The sequence below is a fragment of the Narcine bancroftii genome, chromosome 8 (assembly GCF_036971445.1).
Source record: "Narcine bancroftii isolate sNarBan1 chromosome 8, sNarBan1.hap1, whole genome shotgun sequence".
NCBI lineage: Eukaryota > Metazoa > Chordata > Chondrichthyes > Torpediniformes > Narcinidae > Narcine > Narcine bancroftii.
In genome coordinates, this window is record NC_091476.1 from 171,927,676 (window position 1) to 171,941,597 (window position 13,922).

General features: G+C 39.8%; 1 protein-coding gene across 1 annotated transcript in view; it reads right to left on the bottom strand.

Moving 5' to 3' along the window:
• Positions 1–13,922, bottom strand: part of LOC138741573 (ephrin type-A receptor 7-like) — a 434,573-nt gene that overhangs the window by 56,040 nt on the left and 364,611 nt on the right. The window contains exon 8 of the mRNA XM_069895829.1: positions 8,238–8,293. Coding sequence (XP_069751930.1) covers positions 8,238–8,293 — 56 coding nt within the window. The remainder of the gene's footprint in view (positions 1–8,237; positions 8,294–13,922) is intronic.

A 13,922-nucleotide genomic window follows, 5' to 3' on the forward strand; every position in this document is an offset into this window, starting at 1 on the left:
GTCCCCTCCTATCCATGTAACGATCCAGTCTTTCCTTAAATGTAACCAATGATCCCGCCTCGACCACGTCTGCCGGAAGCTCATTCCACATCCCCACCACCCTTTGCGTAAAGAAATTTCCTCTCATGTTCCCCTTATAATTTTCCCCCTTCAATCTTAAACCATGCCCTCTAGTTTGAATCTCCCCCACTCTTAATTGAAAAAGCCTATGCACATTTACTCTGTCTGTCCCTTTTAAAATCTTAAACACCTCTATCAAGTCCCCTCTCAATCTTCTACGCTCCAGAGAAAAAAGCCCTAGTCTGCACAACCTTTCCCTGTAACTCAAACCTTGATGCACACATTTTTTTTTGCTCTATCTCCCAACTTCCAACCCATCCAGCAGCACTTATTACATGACTCTGGATTTAATTCCCAATCACTATTAACCAAAACAGCCACATGTCTACTGTTTGCTCTCTTCACCACCCCAGCAAACACACGCAATCAAGGACATCACTCAAGCGAAAGCCAAATTTTCTACATAAAATCAGCAGATAAAAACTAAATATAGCAAAGTTATTCATTGCATGCTTTAATTACCTGCCTGTCAGTTTGATGTATGGCAATTCCTCTGAGACACAAGAAATGGAAAGTTTGAGACGGCAATTTAAAAGGACTCGGCATGTGGATAGTAAGTCAATTTGCCTCTTGCTCTTTACAATTTTTTTTTGAATTGGACAATTAATATTAAGTGAACACACTTACCTGCAATATAAGACCCAGAGAGAAAAAGTGTGTTCTCACTTTTCACTAAATGATCTGTGTTCACATTCACAATTTAGTCCTCTCATTGTTTTTTCACTGTTTCATTTTATACCCATTGTTGGGGACACTGATAAGCATGAGAGGAAATCAGATGATTGATTTTGTAGTGAATTTTGAGTCATTTTAACTACCGTCCTAGTGTTAACACTGTATAATGGAAATGTAATATCAATTACTCATCCAGCATAATAAAAGTTCCTATTCTAACATAGAAATTAGAACTAAAACTTGCTTGTCAAAGGGCCATATGTTGCTTGAGAACAGAGTACCACAAACTTAATCAATTTAAATGCCTTTGCGCCTTCTTGTTGTCCATCTCAGTTTACTTCCCATTCCAAGTTTTGTATTGTAGGCAAACTTACACTGAGCTCTCAATCTAACTTATCGATGCAGATTCTGAACAGCTGAGAAGCAAGCATTCTGCTGATGCACTAATTGCAAGTCTGCTATTTTAAAACTAATTATTTATTCCTTATACTCACTTTTCAATGTTTAATTCATGCTAATACTTTAAGTATCATGAGCTAAGCTTGTGAGTTGGACATTATTGGGAATTAGGGGCAATGGGTGAAATGCTTTCAGCCAAATATTATCAGAAGAGGTGAATTGTGTGGGAAATTATAACACCCTCTGTGTGACTGATGTGGAAATTGTATCAGGAAAGGAAGGTGGACACATGTCCCTGGTTCACTTTCTGAAGCTCCAGGCAATAATGCTTATCAGATTTCACTCAAGGAGACAAAAAAATTAATTTCAATTATATAATTTAAAAAAAAACAGGGTTAGGCATTTGAATGTCTTGGCAATGGTTTTCCATGAGAATATAAGAGCACAGGTGGAGAGTATCTGCCCTCGAATCCTTTGCAAACATTCATGAAGATCACACCTGATCTGACCTTTGTCTCAGTTCCATTTGGCAGCCTATTTCATGTAACCTTTGTCTTATCTATTTCAGGCTTCAATACATTCAGTGATTCATCTCTGCAACTTGTTGGAGTCATTATATTCTGCGAGAAAATATTCCATCTCATCTCCATTTTAAATGAGTGATTTCTCTTTATGGGTCCCGAGTCAAGATTCCCAAACAAGGGGAAACATCTTCTCAGCAGTAAACCAATCAGGTCTTTTCAGAAACTTTATAAGATTCCCTCTTGTTGTTCTAAAGTCTAATAAGCACAGGTCTAAACTGCTTAAGTTCTTCATCTGTTCTGACCAATTCATCTTTCAATAAGACCACATCAACATAACATTCCAGACACAGTCTCAAAAAAACCACTGTTGTGACTTGTTACAGTATCCTTGATGATAGATGCTCTCATTTTCCCTATTCTTCTTCTTTGGCTTGGCTTCGCGGACGAAGATTTATGGAGGGGGTAAATGTCCACGTCAGCTGCAGGCTCGTTTGTGGCCGACAAGTCCGATGCGGGACAGGCAGACACGGTTGCAGCGGTTGCAGGGGAAAATTGGTTGGTTGGGGTTGGGTGTTGGGTTTTTCCTCCTTTGCCTTTTGTCAGTGAGGTGGGCTCTGCGGTCTTCTTCAAAGGAGGTTGCTGCCCGCCGAACTGTGAGGCGCCAAGATGCACGGTTTGAGGCGATATTAGCCCACTGGCGGTGGTCAATGGGGCAGGCACCAAGAGATTTCTTTAGGCAGTCCTTGTACCTTTTCTTTGGTGCACCTCTGTCACGGTGGCCAGTGGAGAGCTCGCCATATAACACGATCTTGGGAAGGCGATGGTCCTCCATTCTGGAGACGTGACCCACCCAGCGCAGCTGGATCTTCAGCAGCGTGGACTCGATGCTGTCGACCTCTGCCATCTCGAGAACTTCGACGTTAGGGATGAAAGCGCTCCAATGAATGTTGAGGATGGAGCATCTCATCTCCATTTTAAATGAGTGATTTCTCTTTATGGGTCCCGAGTCAAGATTCCCAAACAAGGGGAAACATCTTCTCAGCAGTAAACCAATCAGGTCTTTTCAGAATCTTTATAAGATTCCCTCTTGTTGTTCTAAAGTCTAATAAGCATAGGTCTAAACTGCTTAAGTTCTTCATCTGTTCTGACCAATTCATCTTTCAATAAGACCACATTAACATAACATTCCAGACACAGTCTCAAAAAAACCACTGTTGTGACTTGTTACAGTATCCTTGATGATAGATGCTCTCATTTTCCCTATTACTAACATTAGATAAACTGACCTAATCACCACTCTTCTTAGACAGTTGCTTCCTTCTAAACCTCTATTCCAGAATCAGTTCTAAAAATATATAGCCAAGATTTGTCTGGATAAAATTATAACCAGTTAGCAAAACTTTGCCATAAACGTCATTGTACAGCTATCTTTCTATTCACAGAAGTATCTTTCAAATATTAGATACTAATTAATTTTGAGACATTTATTGAAACATGACATTAAACTGTGCCTCAACTTTGCCGTACAATGCTACGTACTGGTTGCCAAGCCATGTTGGCACTCCCAGGGGGCAGGTAATATTTCTATTAAGAACATTTTTTTTCTGTGAAGGACATTGTACAAATTGCTCTGGCTTCCTTCAAAAACCATGTAGGACTTCTGCTCATCTCCCTTCCACAAGCTTCAACATTTACTGTTTCCCAACCTTGCCCTTCTACCTTCTACCCAAGATGCATAAGGCCAATTGTCCTGGTAGACCCATTGTTTCCATGTGCTCCTGTCCAGCTGAGCTATTATCTGCCTGGTGTATCACTCAATGCATGATGAATGAAGTTTTTTCTGGTGTTCACGTTAAATGGGAATTTTTATTAAATTTGAGCCCAGAAACTATTATCAAGAGGAAGGCGTAGTGAGTTGGAGACAGAGACAAATTAAATAAAGTGAAAAAGATGGACAAGACAAAAAGAGAAACAGACACAACACAGGCCAAGAGACAACAGCACAGAAAAACATAATGAAGCATCAGAGGAACGCACAGTTGAGAGCACAGGCAAGAAAAGGTGCTGCCATGAATAATGCTAGGTTTAACTATCTACTTTGCACCAAGTATGTGACATCTCTTACTTGTTTCTCTGCATGTACCTTAGGATTGCCAAGACTATTCACGTGCCAAATTTTTCCTAATACCTTCTCACACTATAAAGCCAAATTGATATTGCTAAGGTGTTCTCAGAAATCTTATACCAGAGAGGAGGATCCTGCCATTAGAAAGTGCAATAGAACATTTCCCCTGGTGTTATCAGTAGTGTGTAAATGTGTTGCTAGTACTTGTAAAGATGATACTGAGAATATATTACGCTGGCATAATGAATTGAAAGTATGTTTTGTCATGGAAAACATTGCCTATAATTTACATGATAATTATTCTTCTTTTGTTAGTAAGTGGTCGCCGTATTTGAAATGTATGGATTTAGATATACTTTGAAATGTTAACATTTATAATATTCTTTTTTTGTATATATAATCTATATTTTTTGCTCCCCTTAAGGGAACTGGCTGAAGGGGTGGGAGGGTGTGGTGGTTTTTTTTTGTGGATTTAAAACATTTTTTTTTGTTTTGGTTTTTATATATATCTTTGTAAAATCATTTTTTGATTATTATTAAACTGTATGTTACGTTTTTTCTATCTTTTAAATAAAGTTTGGAAAAAAAAGAACATTTCCCCCGACTTTCCAGTCAGGACATGTACAACTTACAACTTAATTGCTGTTTAATTCTCATTGTTTAGCTTTGGCTTCATTTATATTGCAATCAGTGTTCAAATGTTAATTTATCAACAATAAAGACGCACCTCTTGACCCACCTGTTATGTGACATGAGTAAATCAACTTAAAACTAAATCCACTCCATGATCTTATCCCTTCTCTCCTTGAAAATTGACAGTACCCTCTTCAACTACTTGCCCAGTTAATGGTCTATTGTAACAGCAAGGACCTCCCAGTGGCCGAACACCATTTAATTCCACACACCATTGCTACACCAACATGTCTGATGTACTGCCTATCCAAGTTCACCTGCAAACTGGAGAAACAACATCTTATATTCCATCTTGGCAATCTCCTAGCAGATGGCATTAAAAACCAACCTCCAATTTTTGTCAATCTTCTCACCCATGTCCTTCTCTCCCTATTCCTCGGTCTCCATTCCTCTCCAATCAGAGAGTTCCTTTCCCTCTCTAATCAGAGAGTTACCCTTAACTCTCGCTGCTCAGCTTTCATCTCATCTACCTTCCCACCTGTATCCATGACCGGCTTCTTACCTGTTTGCCTGTGCCCCTCCCCCTGCCCCTTCCTCCCTTATCTCATTCTACCCCCTCACCCACTTTTTTATTCAAGCGTCTGCCTGTTATTTTTCTTATTCCTTACGAAGGCCTGAATATTTAGTTTCTTTCTACTTCCTATATGTTTCTCCAGCACGTTACACCACAAGCAGAAGGAATCGAGAACATTCCAGTTTTAGCTCATTGGAAGAGATATCCAATTAGTCCCACGGCACAAAAAAAATCTATTCTTAATAAATACATAACCAGTGCTTTTAGATATAATTTATTTCAGCACATTTATGTGTTATGGTCCACAAATCTCTGTGAAAATTTTTTTTTGCTCTTTGTTCTGAATTTAGTACATTAGTTCTGTATTTTTGACCATGTAACCATTCAAAACTACACCTTTCAAAAATGTTCAACCCTTCTTTCATATTATCCTCAGGGATCCAACAAAAAGATCCCTTCTTTCTCATCTTCTTCCCTGAATATCCTCATATCATTCTGTAGGCAATGATGCATCACTGCAAGAATTCTTCATTCACACAAGGACTAAATAAAGATATTCCTCACAGTTTCACCAAGATGCCAGAAAGAATTCTGACTGAAGGCATCCTCCAGACAAGGTACTGAGGTAATTCTCAGTTAGTGTGATGGAATAAGTCAGATGCAAACTTGACAACATGCTTTGCCCTTTTATTAATGTTGGAGACCTATTCCACTGAAAGCAATGAAATTAAATTTCCAAACAAGTTGGAAAGTATGGCTTCATCTTGCAGTTCCTTTCATTCATAATGCCACCAATTGGACATTCAATGGATGGTATTACTATTTGTTAATCCACTACAATAGGCAAGTCATTTAAATTGTACTATCTATTCATTCTAACATAAATAGTTATTCATCATGTACTTGTCGCTGAAGAGTCTCTAGCCTTTAGAAGAGTTCTATTCAGCAGTACATAATAAAACCAAAGAATGTTACAGCACAGGCCAAAGAATTCTAGCCCAGTGGTTCTCGACCATTTTCTTTCCACTCACATCCACTTTACATAATCCATTAATCACAAAGCCATTGGTGCTCTGTGATTAGTAAGGGATTGCTTAAGGAGGGATGTGGGTGGAAAGAAAAAGTTTGAAAACCACTGTTATAATTGTACCTCACTGACTCATTATGTGCATGGTTTCAGAACTCCAGAGGAAATGGCCCAATGAAAATTTTTTTCAAGCAAAATATTTCAGTAACAATTGGGTCTGGAGCAGTGGTTCTCAGCCTCCCTTTCCCACTCACATCCCACCTTAAGTGATCCCTTACTCATCACAGAGCACCGATGACATAGGGAACACTTAAAGTGGGATGTGAGTGGGAAGGGAAGGTTGAGAACCATTGCTCTAGACCCATTTGTTAGTGAAACATTTTGTCTGTGAAAAATTGTCACTGGCTCATTTCTTTTGGAGTTATGAAACTGTGCACATAATGAGTCAATGAGGTACGATTAAAAGAGTGGTTTTCAAACTTTTTCTTTCTGCTCACCTTAAGCAATCCCTTACTAATCACACAGCACTTGTGGCATAGGGATGTGAGTGGGAAGGGAAGGTTGAGAACTACTGATCGAGACCACTCCAGTTTCATCTCATTGGAAGAGCTATCCAAGTAGTCCCATGACACAAAGAAAATCTTCACAAATACATAACCATTACTTTTGGAAAGTAATTATTGAATTTATTTCAACAACTTTTTAAACAGCACATTCTAGACTATAAGATCTCACATTAAAAAAAAATTCTGACTCCCTTTGGCATTTTCTACCAATGTCTTAAGTATTTGATCTCCGATTTATAGAGCCAATGGAAATATTAGGGGCAAAATCCATCTCCGGTGCAGGAACTCATCTTCGATTATTGGCATTCATGGCATATGAAATTATCAGTTGCCTGAAGGTTACCTTTGGTGAGAACCTTTGTGATCTTTCCCCAGAAGCTTCATTGCACATCTTAACATGTACAGAAGACTGTGCTGCAAAGGCCAATGGGACAGTCTCTCATGCTTTTGCTTCTGAATAAAACTGTGTCCCCCAAGATCGCAGCAGGTTGCTTCCTGTAGGTCAGTCACTGCACTGAAGACCGGCTTCAAATCTCTCTGATTTCTTTCTTCCTTTGCTCTTGGTCTCAGGTTGGACTGAAGTGGTGACTTTTTTCAATCTGCCACTGAAATCTATTGATGACTCAGCTTTAATCCCTTGTGCTTAACACCCTATATTCCTGGTTCCAGCACCAAGTGGTAGTTTTATGGTATCATACCCATCACAAATATTGAACAGGTTGGAATTCTTTCGTCTGCAATGCTAAAAGTTGATGAGATGGGGATGATCTTATTGATGATAAATTGGAGGCAATTCGGGCATTTGGAGTACACAGAATGAAGGAGCATAGTTTTTAAAATTAGCATTAATAAATCCAAGAGGGTATTCAGGGGAAACCTGTGCACAGAATGTTAACGATGTGAAAGCGAAACCCATAACTATACAGTAATTGAAACAAATAACCCGCTCTGTTGAGGTGAATCCAGACAAATCCAGGAGGAAATGAAGAATAAGCTGATAGGTTAGATGTTAGCAGTTCCTGTGGTGTATGAACAACAGCTTCACAGATTCTTTAGGGTCATTCTGTACTGGTTTTCACATAACTTAAAGATAAATGTATTTGACACCAGGTCCAGCACAAGAACACAGACTGAATGTATTGAGGCGAAAGAGAAGGGATTGGGGAAGAAAGGATTGATTTTAGCAAGCTTTCATTCTCACAATTATAGTTAAATAACGAGCGACATTCAGGTAAAGTGTACTTCAAAGATTGTTTCACAACCCTCAAAAGATTTACGGTACTAAATTACAGATTATAAAAGAAAGCTGCTAAAAGCATCCAAATATTTGAAGAATATGAGGATTGCACGCATGAGCAGACTTTCTTGTGGTTCAGCTTGGCTTCAGCTTTTCAATACAGGAACACCTTCCCTGTGTTGGGTCTGAGATCCATGTGCCAGGAAGTTCTACAGGATCTGGAGATCTTCATGACAGGTTCTCCCTGATAACAGAAGGAGCAGCTTTGGGAACCCCATTATTAAAACAATTTCAAGATAGCACAAGGTTGCACAACTTAGCCTGTGTGACACGGAAATTGTGCATAAAGTTACTTACAGTGGAAATAAAGTTCCTCATCTCCATCTTGACTGGCCTTGCTGTAGCCACAATGCCTGTAACAGATGAATTTCACAGTTATGTGTTACGAACCGAGGATGAATTTCCAGGCAATTTATTTTTAGTAACTTGAGAACAGGAATCAGTCAATCGGCTCCTCAGCCAAGTCAGTCAATACCTTAGACTGTGACCGATCTATTTGCTCACCTTGCTTCTAAAACCTTAAATACACACATTGAAAAAAAATCTATCAATCGAAATTTTACAACTTTCAATTGGTGCAGCCTTAACAGTGTTTAAGGAATAGAGTTAAATTTTCAATACCATTTGTAGAGCAAGGGTGACCAACATCACTTCATCAGCGCCCAACCCCACTATACCTTTGTCTGGTATTCTATGCTTTGGAAAGGGCACTAAAGAGATTTGCCAGGACTTTCTCTAGATTGGAGAGCATGTGTTAAGGAGCAATGTTGGCAGAGTTTTGGTTTTTCTCTTTGGAATGATGAAGGATGAGAGGTGATTTAACAGAGACATAGAAAGGATGAGGGGAGGAGACAGGGTGGACAGCCAGCAACTTTCTCCTGGGGCAACAATAGCGAATACCAGAGGACATTTGTTTAAGTTGAGTGGAAGGAAGTTTAGGGGAGCTGTCAGAGGTAAGATTTGTTTTACACAGGGAGTGGTGGGTGCCTGGAATCCATTGCTAAGGCTGGTGGAGAGGGCTGGTACAATAGGGACATATTAAAAAAATGTTAGAAAAGCATATGGATTTAAGAAAAATAAAAGGTTATGGATGTGAGTAGAGGAGGATTAGATTGTTGAAGAGTAGGTTGATATAGATTAGCACAGCATCATGCACCGTGCTGTGTGCAGGCTTCTCTTATTTTTATCTTTATTTTATATATTATTTTTTAGTAAGTTACTGTGGGGATTGGAACAGGGAAAGACACTCACAGAGTTCTTAAAAACATTTTGAACAGACAACCTGGCACCTAAGCCAAAGCTGTAAACCAACATTATTATTCTCAATTGAAAGACTGAAACAATAGATGTTTGCCTAAGGAAGATATCTGTTCAAATAGAAAGACATCTGCTGATAGAAACATAGAAACATAGAAGATAGGAGCAGGAGTAGGTCATTTGGCCCTTCAAGCCTGCTCCGCCATTCAATGAGATCATGGCTGATCTTAAAGTTCAGTACCCCGTCCCCGCCTTCTCTCCGTAACCTTTAATACCCTTATACTGAAGAAATAGATCTAATTCCCTCTTAAATAGATTTAATGAACCTGCCTCTACTGCTCTCTGTGGCAATGAATTCCACAGATTCACCATCCTCTGGGTAAAGAAATTCCTCCTCATCTCGGTCCTAAATGGTTTGCCTATTATCCTCGAACCATGGCCACAGATTCTGGACTCCCCCACCATTGGAAACATCCCATCTGCATCCATTCTGTCCAGTCCTGCCAGAATTTTATGTCTCTATCCCCTCTCAATCTTCTAAACTCCAGCGAGTACAATCCCAATTTGCGCAATCTTTCCTCATAAGTCATTCCTGCCATTCCAGGTATCACCCTGGTGAATCGCCTCTGCACTCCCTCCATTGCAAGAACATCCTTCCTTTGATAAGGTGACCAAAACTGCACACAATACTCCAGGTGAGGTCTCACCAAGGCCCTGTACAGCTGCAGTAAGGTATCCTTGTTCCTAGACTCAAACCCTCTTGATATGAAGGCCAACATACCATTTGCCTTTTTAACCGCCTGCTGTACCTGCATGCTCGCCTTCAGAGACTGATGTACAAGTACCCCAAGGTCTCTCTGCACTTCTCCATCTCCCAATCTATTGCCATTCAAATAGTAATCTGCCCTCCGGTTTGTATGACCAAAGTGGATAACCTCACATTTATCCACATTGTAGTGCATTTGCCATGGATCTGCCCAGTTCCCCAATTTATCCAAATCACACTGGAGCTTCCTGGCTCCCTCTTCAGTGCACACAACCCCTCCTAGCTCAGTGTTGTCTGCAAATTTGGAGATATTACATCCAATCCCCTCATCTAGATCATTAATTTAAATTGTGAACATCTGGGGTCCCAGTACAGATCCCTGTGGCACCCCACTGGTCATCGCCTGCCACTCAGAAAATGAGCCGTTTATCCCAAATCTCCTTCTTCTATCTGCCAGCCATTTCTCAATCCACATCAATACCTTGACCCCAATCCCATGAGCTTTGATTTTGCATACCAGTCGTTTATGTGGGACCTTATCAAAGGCCTTTTGGAAGTCCAGGTACACCACATCCACTGGCTCTCCCCCATCTATTTTACCTGTCACCATCTCAAAGAATTCCAATAGATTTGTCAAGCACGATTTACCTTTTGTAAATCCATGTCGACTCTGTCCGATCCCTTCTCTGCTAGTCATATGCTCCACTATTACATCCTTAATAATGGATTCCTTCATTTTTCCCACTACTGATGCAAGGCTCACTGGCCTAATAATTCCCTGCTTTTTCTCTACCCCCCCTTTTTAAATAGTGGGGTAACATTAGCTACTCAGGCTTTTGGGAAAGTGAAACTTAAAACCGGAATGTATCAAGCAAATCATGTGACTATGACAGTTGAAAATAAACAACATTATTGATCATCACAAAGTCATCTGGAAAGAGAGAATTGAAGTGACTCTCAAGTGATGAGAGTCAGAGGAGATCAATGTTACTGTGACCATTGTAATGGTCATTTTAGATTGACCCATGTCTGGGTAAAGGAAATAGGATCATTCCTGTATTTGGATCATGACCATTCTAATGGTCATATCTTTTAACCCTTGTCTGGGTTCATGAAAGCATCGTGTAAGTCACAAGTTTCATAATCCTTAGGCAAGGAAGAGGGCAGTTATGACAAATCATTCATGTGAAGGAACAGTTCTCTGAAAGCAACTCAACACTAATTTGTAAGTTTTGAGAAGTCTGATGGCTCAGTTTCTCACCTACTTCTTTCTGAGTTTCAACACATGATTTCTAAGACTGAACTTTGAATGGACTTTTCAGAATTTTGCCTAAACTTTAATCATTTGCGTAATCCACACATACACATACATTTGCGCATAGTTGGAGTTAAGTTTAGATTTAAATGTTTCATTATTAGTAGTTATGTAATAAAAATTATTGTTTTAAGCTATCATTGTCTTGTTGAATTTCTATTGCTGCTGGTCTATGACATTACAGCTGTAATGTTCTATATTCTATGGCCTAATGTTCTATATTCTATTAATTTGTCATTCAAATTAATTGATCAAATTCTTGTTCATCTTAAACACCTAGAATCTTTACAAAATTTAAAAATTCAAAGGTCATAATAGTGATTTTCAACCTTTTTCTTTCCACTCACATCCCACTTTGAGTCATCCCTACACCATCGGTGTTCTGTGATTAGTCAGGGATTGCTCAAGGTTGGATGTGGGTGGGAAGGGAAGGTTGAGAACCACTGCTCTAAATCCAATTGTTACTGAAATATTTGGCTTGAGAAAAATTGTCATTGGCCCATTTCCTTTGGAGTTATGAAACCGTGCACATAACGAGTCAATTAGGGATGATTAAAACAGTGGTTTTTCAAACATTTTCTTTCTGCTCACATATCACCTTAAATAATTCCTGACTAATCACAGAGCACCTATGGCATAGGGAATACCTAAAGTTGGATGTGAGTGGAAAGAAAAAGGTTGGACCACTGATCTACAGCATGAAAATTGGCCTGTGGTCCACTATGCAGACCAAACATCAAACACCCAGTTAGTTATTTTTCCCACACTCCTGTCAACACTCCCCATTCTACCGCCCACCATCACAATGGAGTCCATTTGCAGTAGCGCCCCCGCCCCATTAGCCCATGTGTCTTGGGGTTGTACGATGTAACCAGAGCACAAAAGGGAGGGGGAGGGGAAACCATGTGATCACAGGGAGAAGATGTTTGCATTACACTGACTGCAAACCTAATATATATTTTTCTTGGGCTCAGGGTTCAGCCCTGGATACAGTAATCACAATACAGTCAAACTGAGCTTTAAATAGCTCAATGAAAAGTACAGGCCTTTCACCAGATTGCTCACACAGGCTTTCTGCAACACTTGTTAAATGGTCGATTTCATATAATTTCCAGTATCCTTCACACTCAGGTGTTCATTTGTCTTCCCCTTCAAGTTATCAATATCATTTCTTTTAACCAATGCCTTGAAAAAGTGAAATACTCAGAACTTCCTCACATTCTGGGGAAAGAAGATCCTTCCAGGACCATCTTATTACATTTATAGAGATATTTATTCACACTTCATACTCGAGGTCTCCTGAAGACATGGACGCACAAATCTAGCAATTCCTCGAAGGCAAGAAAGGCAGATCAAATTGATGGTATCTGCCAGGTTAAGTCAAGCTTTCTCACTGTAACGTTCAATTGTACACAAGGCCCAGTTTGTTTCTCTTCTCTCCTCTATCCACTGAGATCAGCTGAAGTTAATAAGCCTTCACCCTTCTCAACCAATGTCATGTGCGTCATTTCATCTCTACTGGTCTCTATCATCTCACAGGTATTCCCTTCATTCTCGCTGCCCCTCAGTCCTTCATTTAAAACATGATTGGTTTTTAACTTTTTATGGTTCCAGTTAAAGGTCTTGAACTTGAAACACATTGAACCATAGACCCTGTTTCGCTTTGCCTTCTTTTGCACTATTTATTGTTAAAAGTAATTTATAGCAATATTTGGACTGTAATGTTGCAGCAATATAATGAATGTTGTGACCTGCTCATGACAATAAGTTCTGATTCTATGGTGCGGGTTGGACAATTGCTCCTGTCTAAGCTTCAACAAAATGTTAAATTGGTCCCTTTCTCCAGAGATGCTGCCTGATCTAGTGAGTATTTCCAGCATTTCGTCCTTATGTTTCAGATTTCTGGCATCTTCAGGCACTGAAGCTTCACATCCTCTGTGATGAAATGCTTTGGGAGATTGATCATGGCCAGAATTACAGTGCCCTCCATAATGTTTTGGAGCAATGACAGTTCAAAGAGGCGGCACGGTCGGAGTAGCGGTTAGCTCAATGCCTTTACAGCGCCAGCGATTGGGACTGGGTTTTGAATCCCACACCGTCTGTAAGGAGTTTGTACGTTTTCCCCGTGTCTATGTGTGTTTTCCCCAGGAGCTCCAGTTTCCTCCCACCATTCGAAACATACCAGAGATTATTGGTTAATTGGGTGTAAATTGGGCAGCATGGACTCGTGGGTTGAAATGGCCTGTTACTATGCTGTGTGTCCAAAAAGCACATTTTTTTCCTTTACTTGCCCCTGTGCTCCAGAATTTAAATTTATAGTCAAACAATTCACATGAGATAAAAGTGCACATTCCAAATTTTATTCAAGGTTATTTGTGTACATTTTGGTTTGACCATGTAGAAATTACAGTACTTTTTATACAAAGTTTCCCCATTTCAGGGCACCGCAATGTGTGAGTCACTTGGCTTCACAAGTGTTTGTGATTACTCAGGTATTTTAATTCCTTCATTAGTGCAGGTATAAGAGAGCACGGCTTGCTTCTAAGCTTTTGATCACCTATGGAGTCTGTAGCTGCCATTCTTCAACATGAGGAACAGAGTTCTACCAATGAAAGTTAAAGAAGCCATTGTGAAGGATGAAACA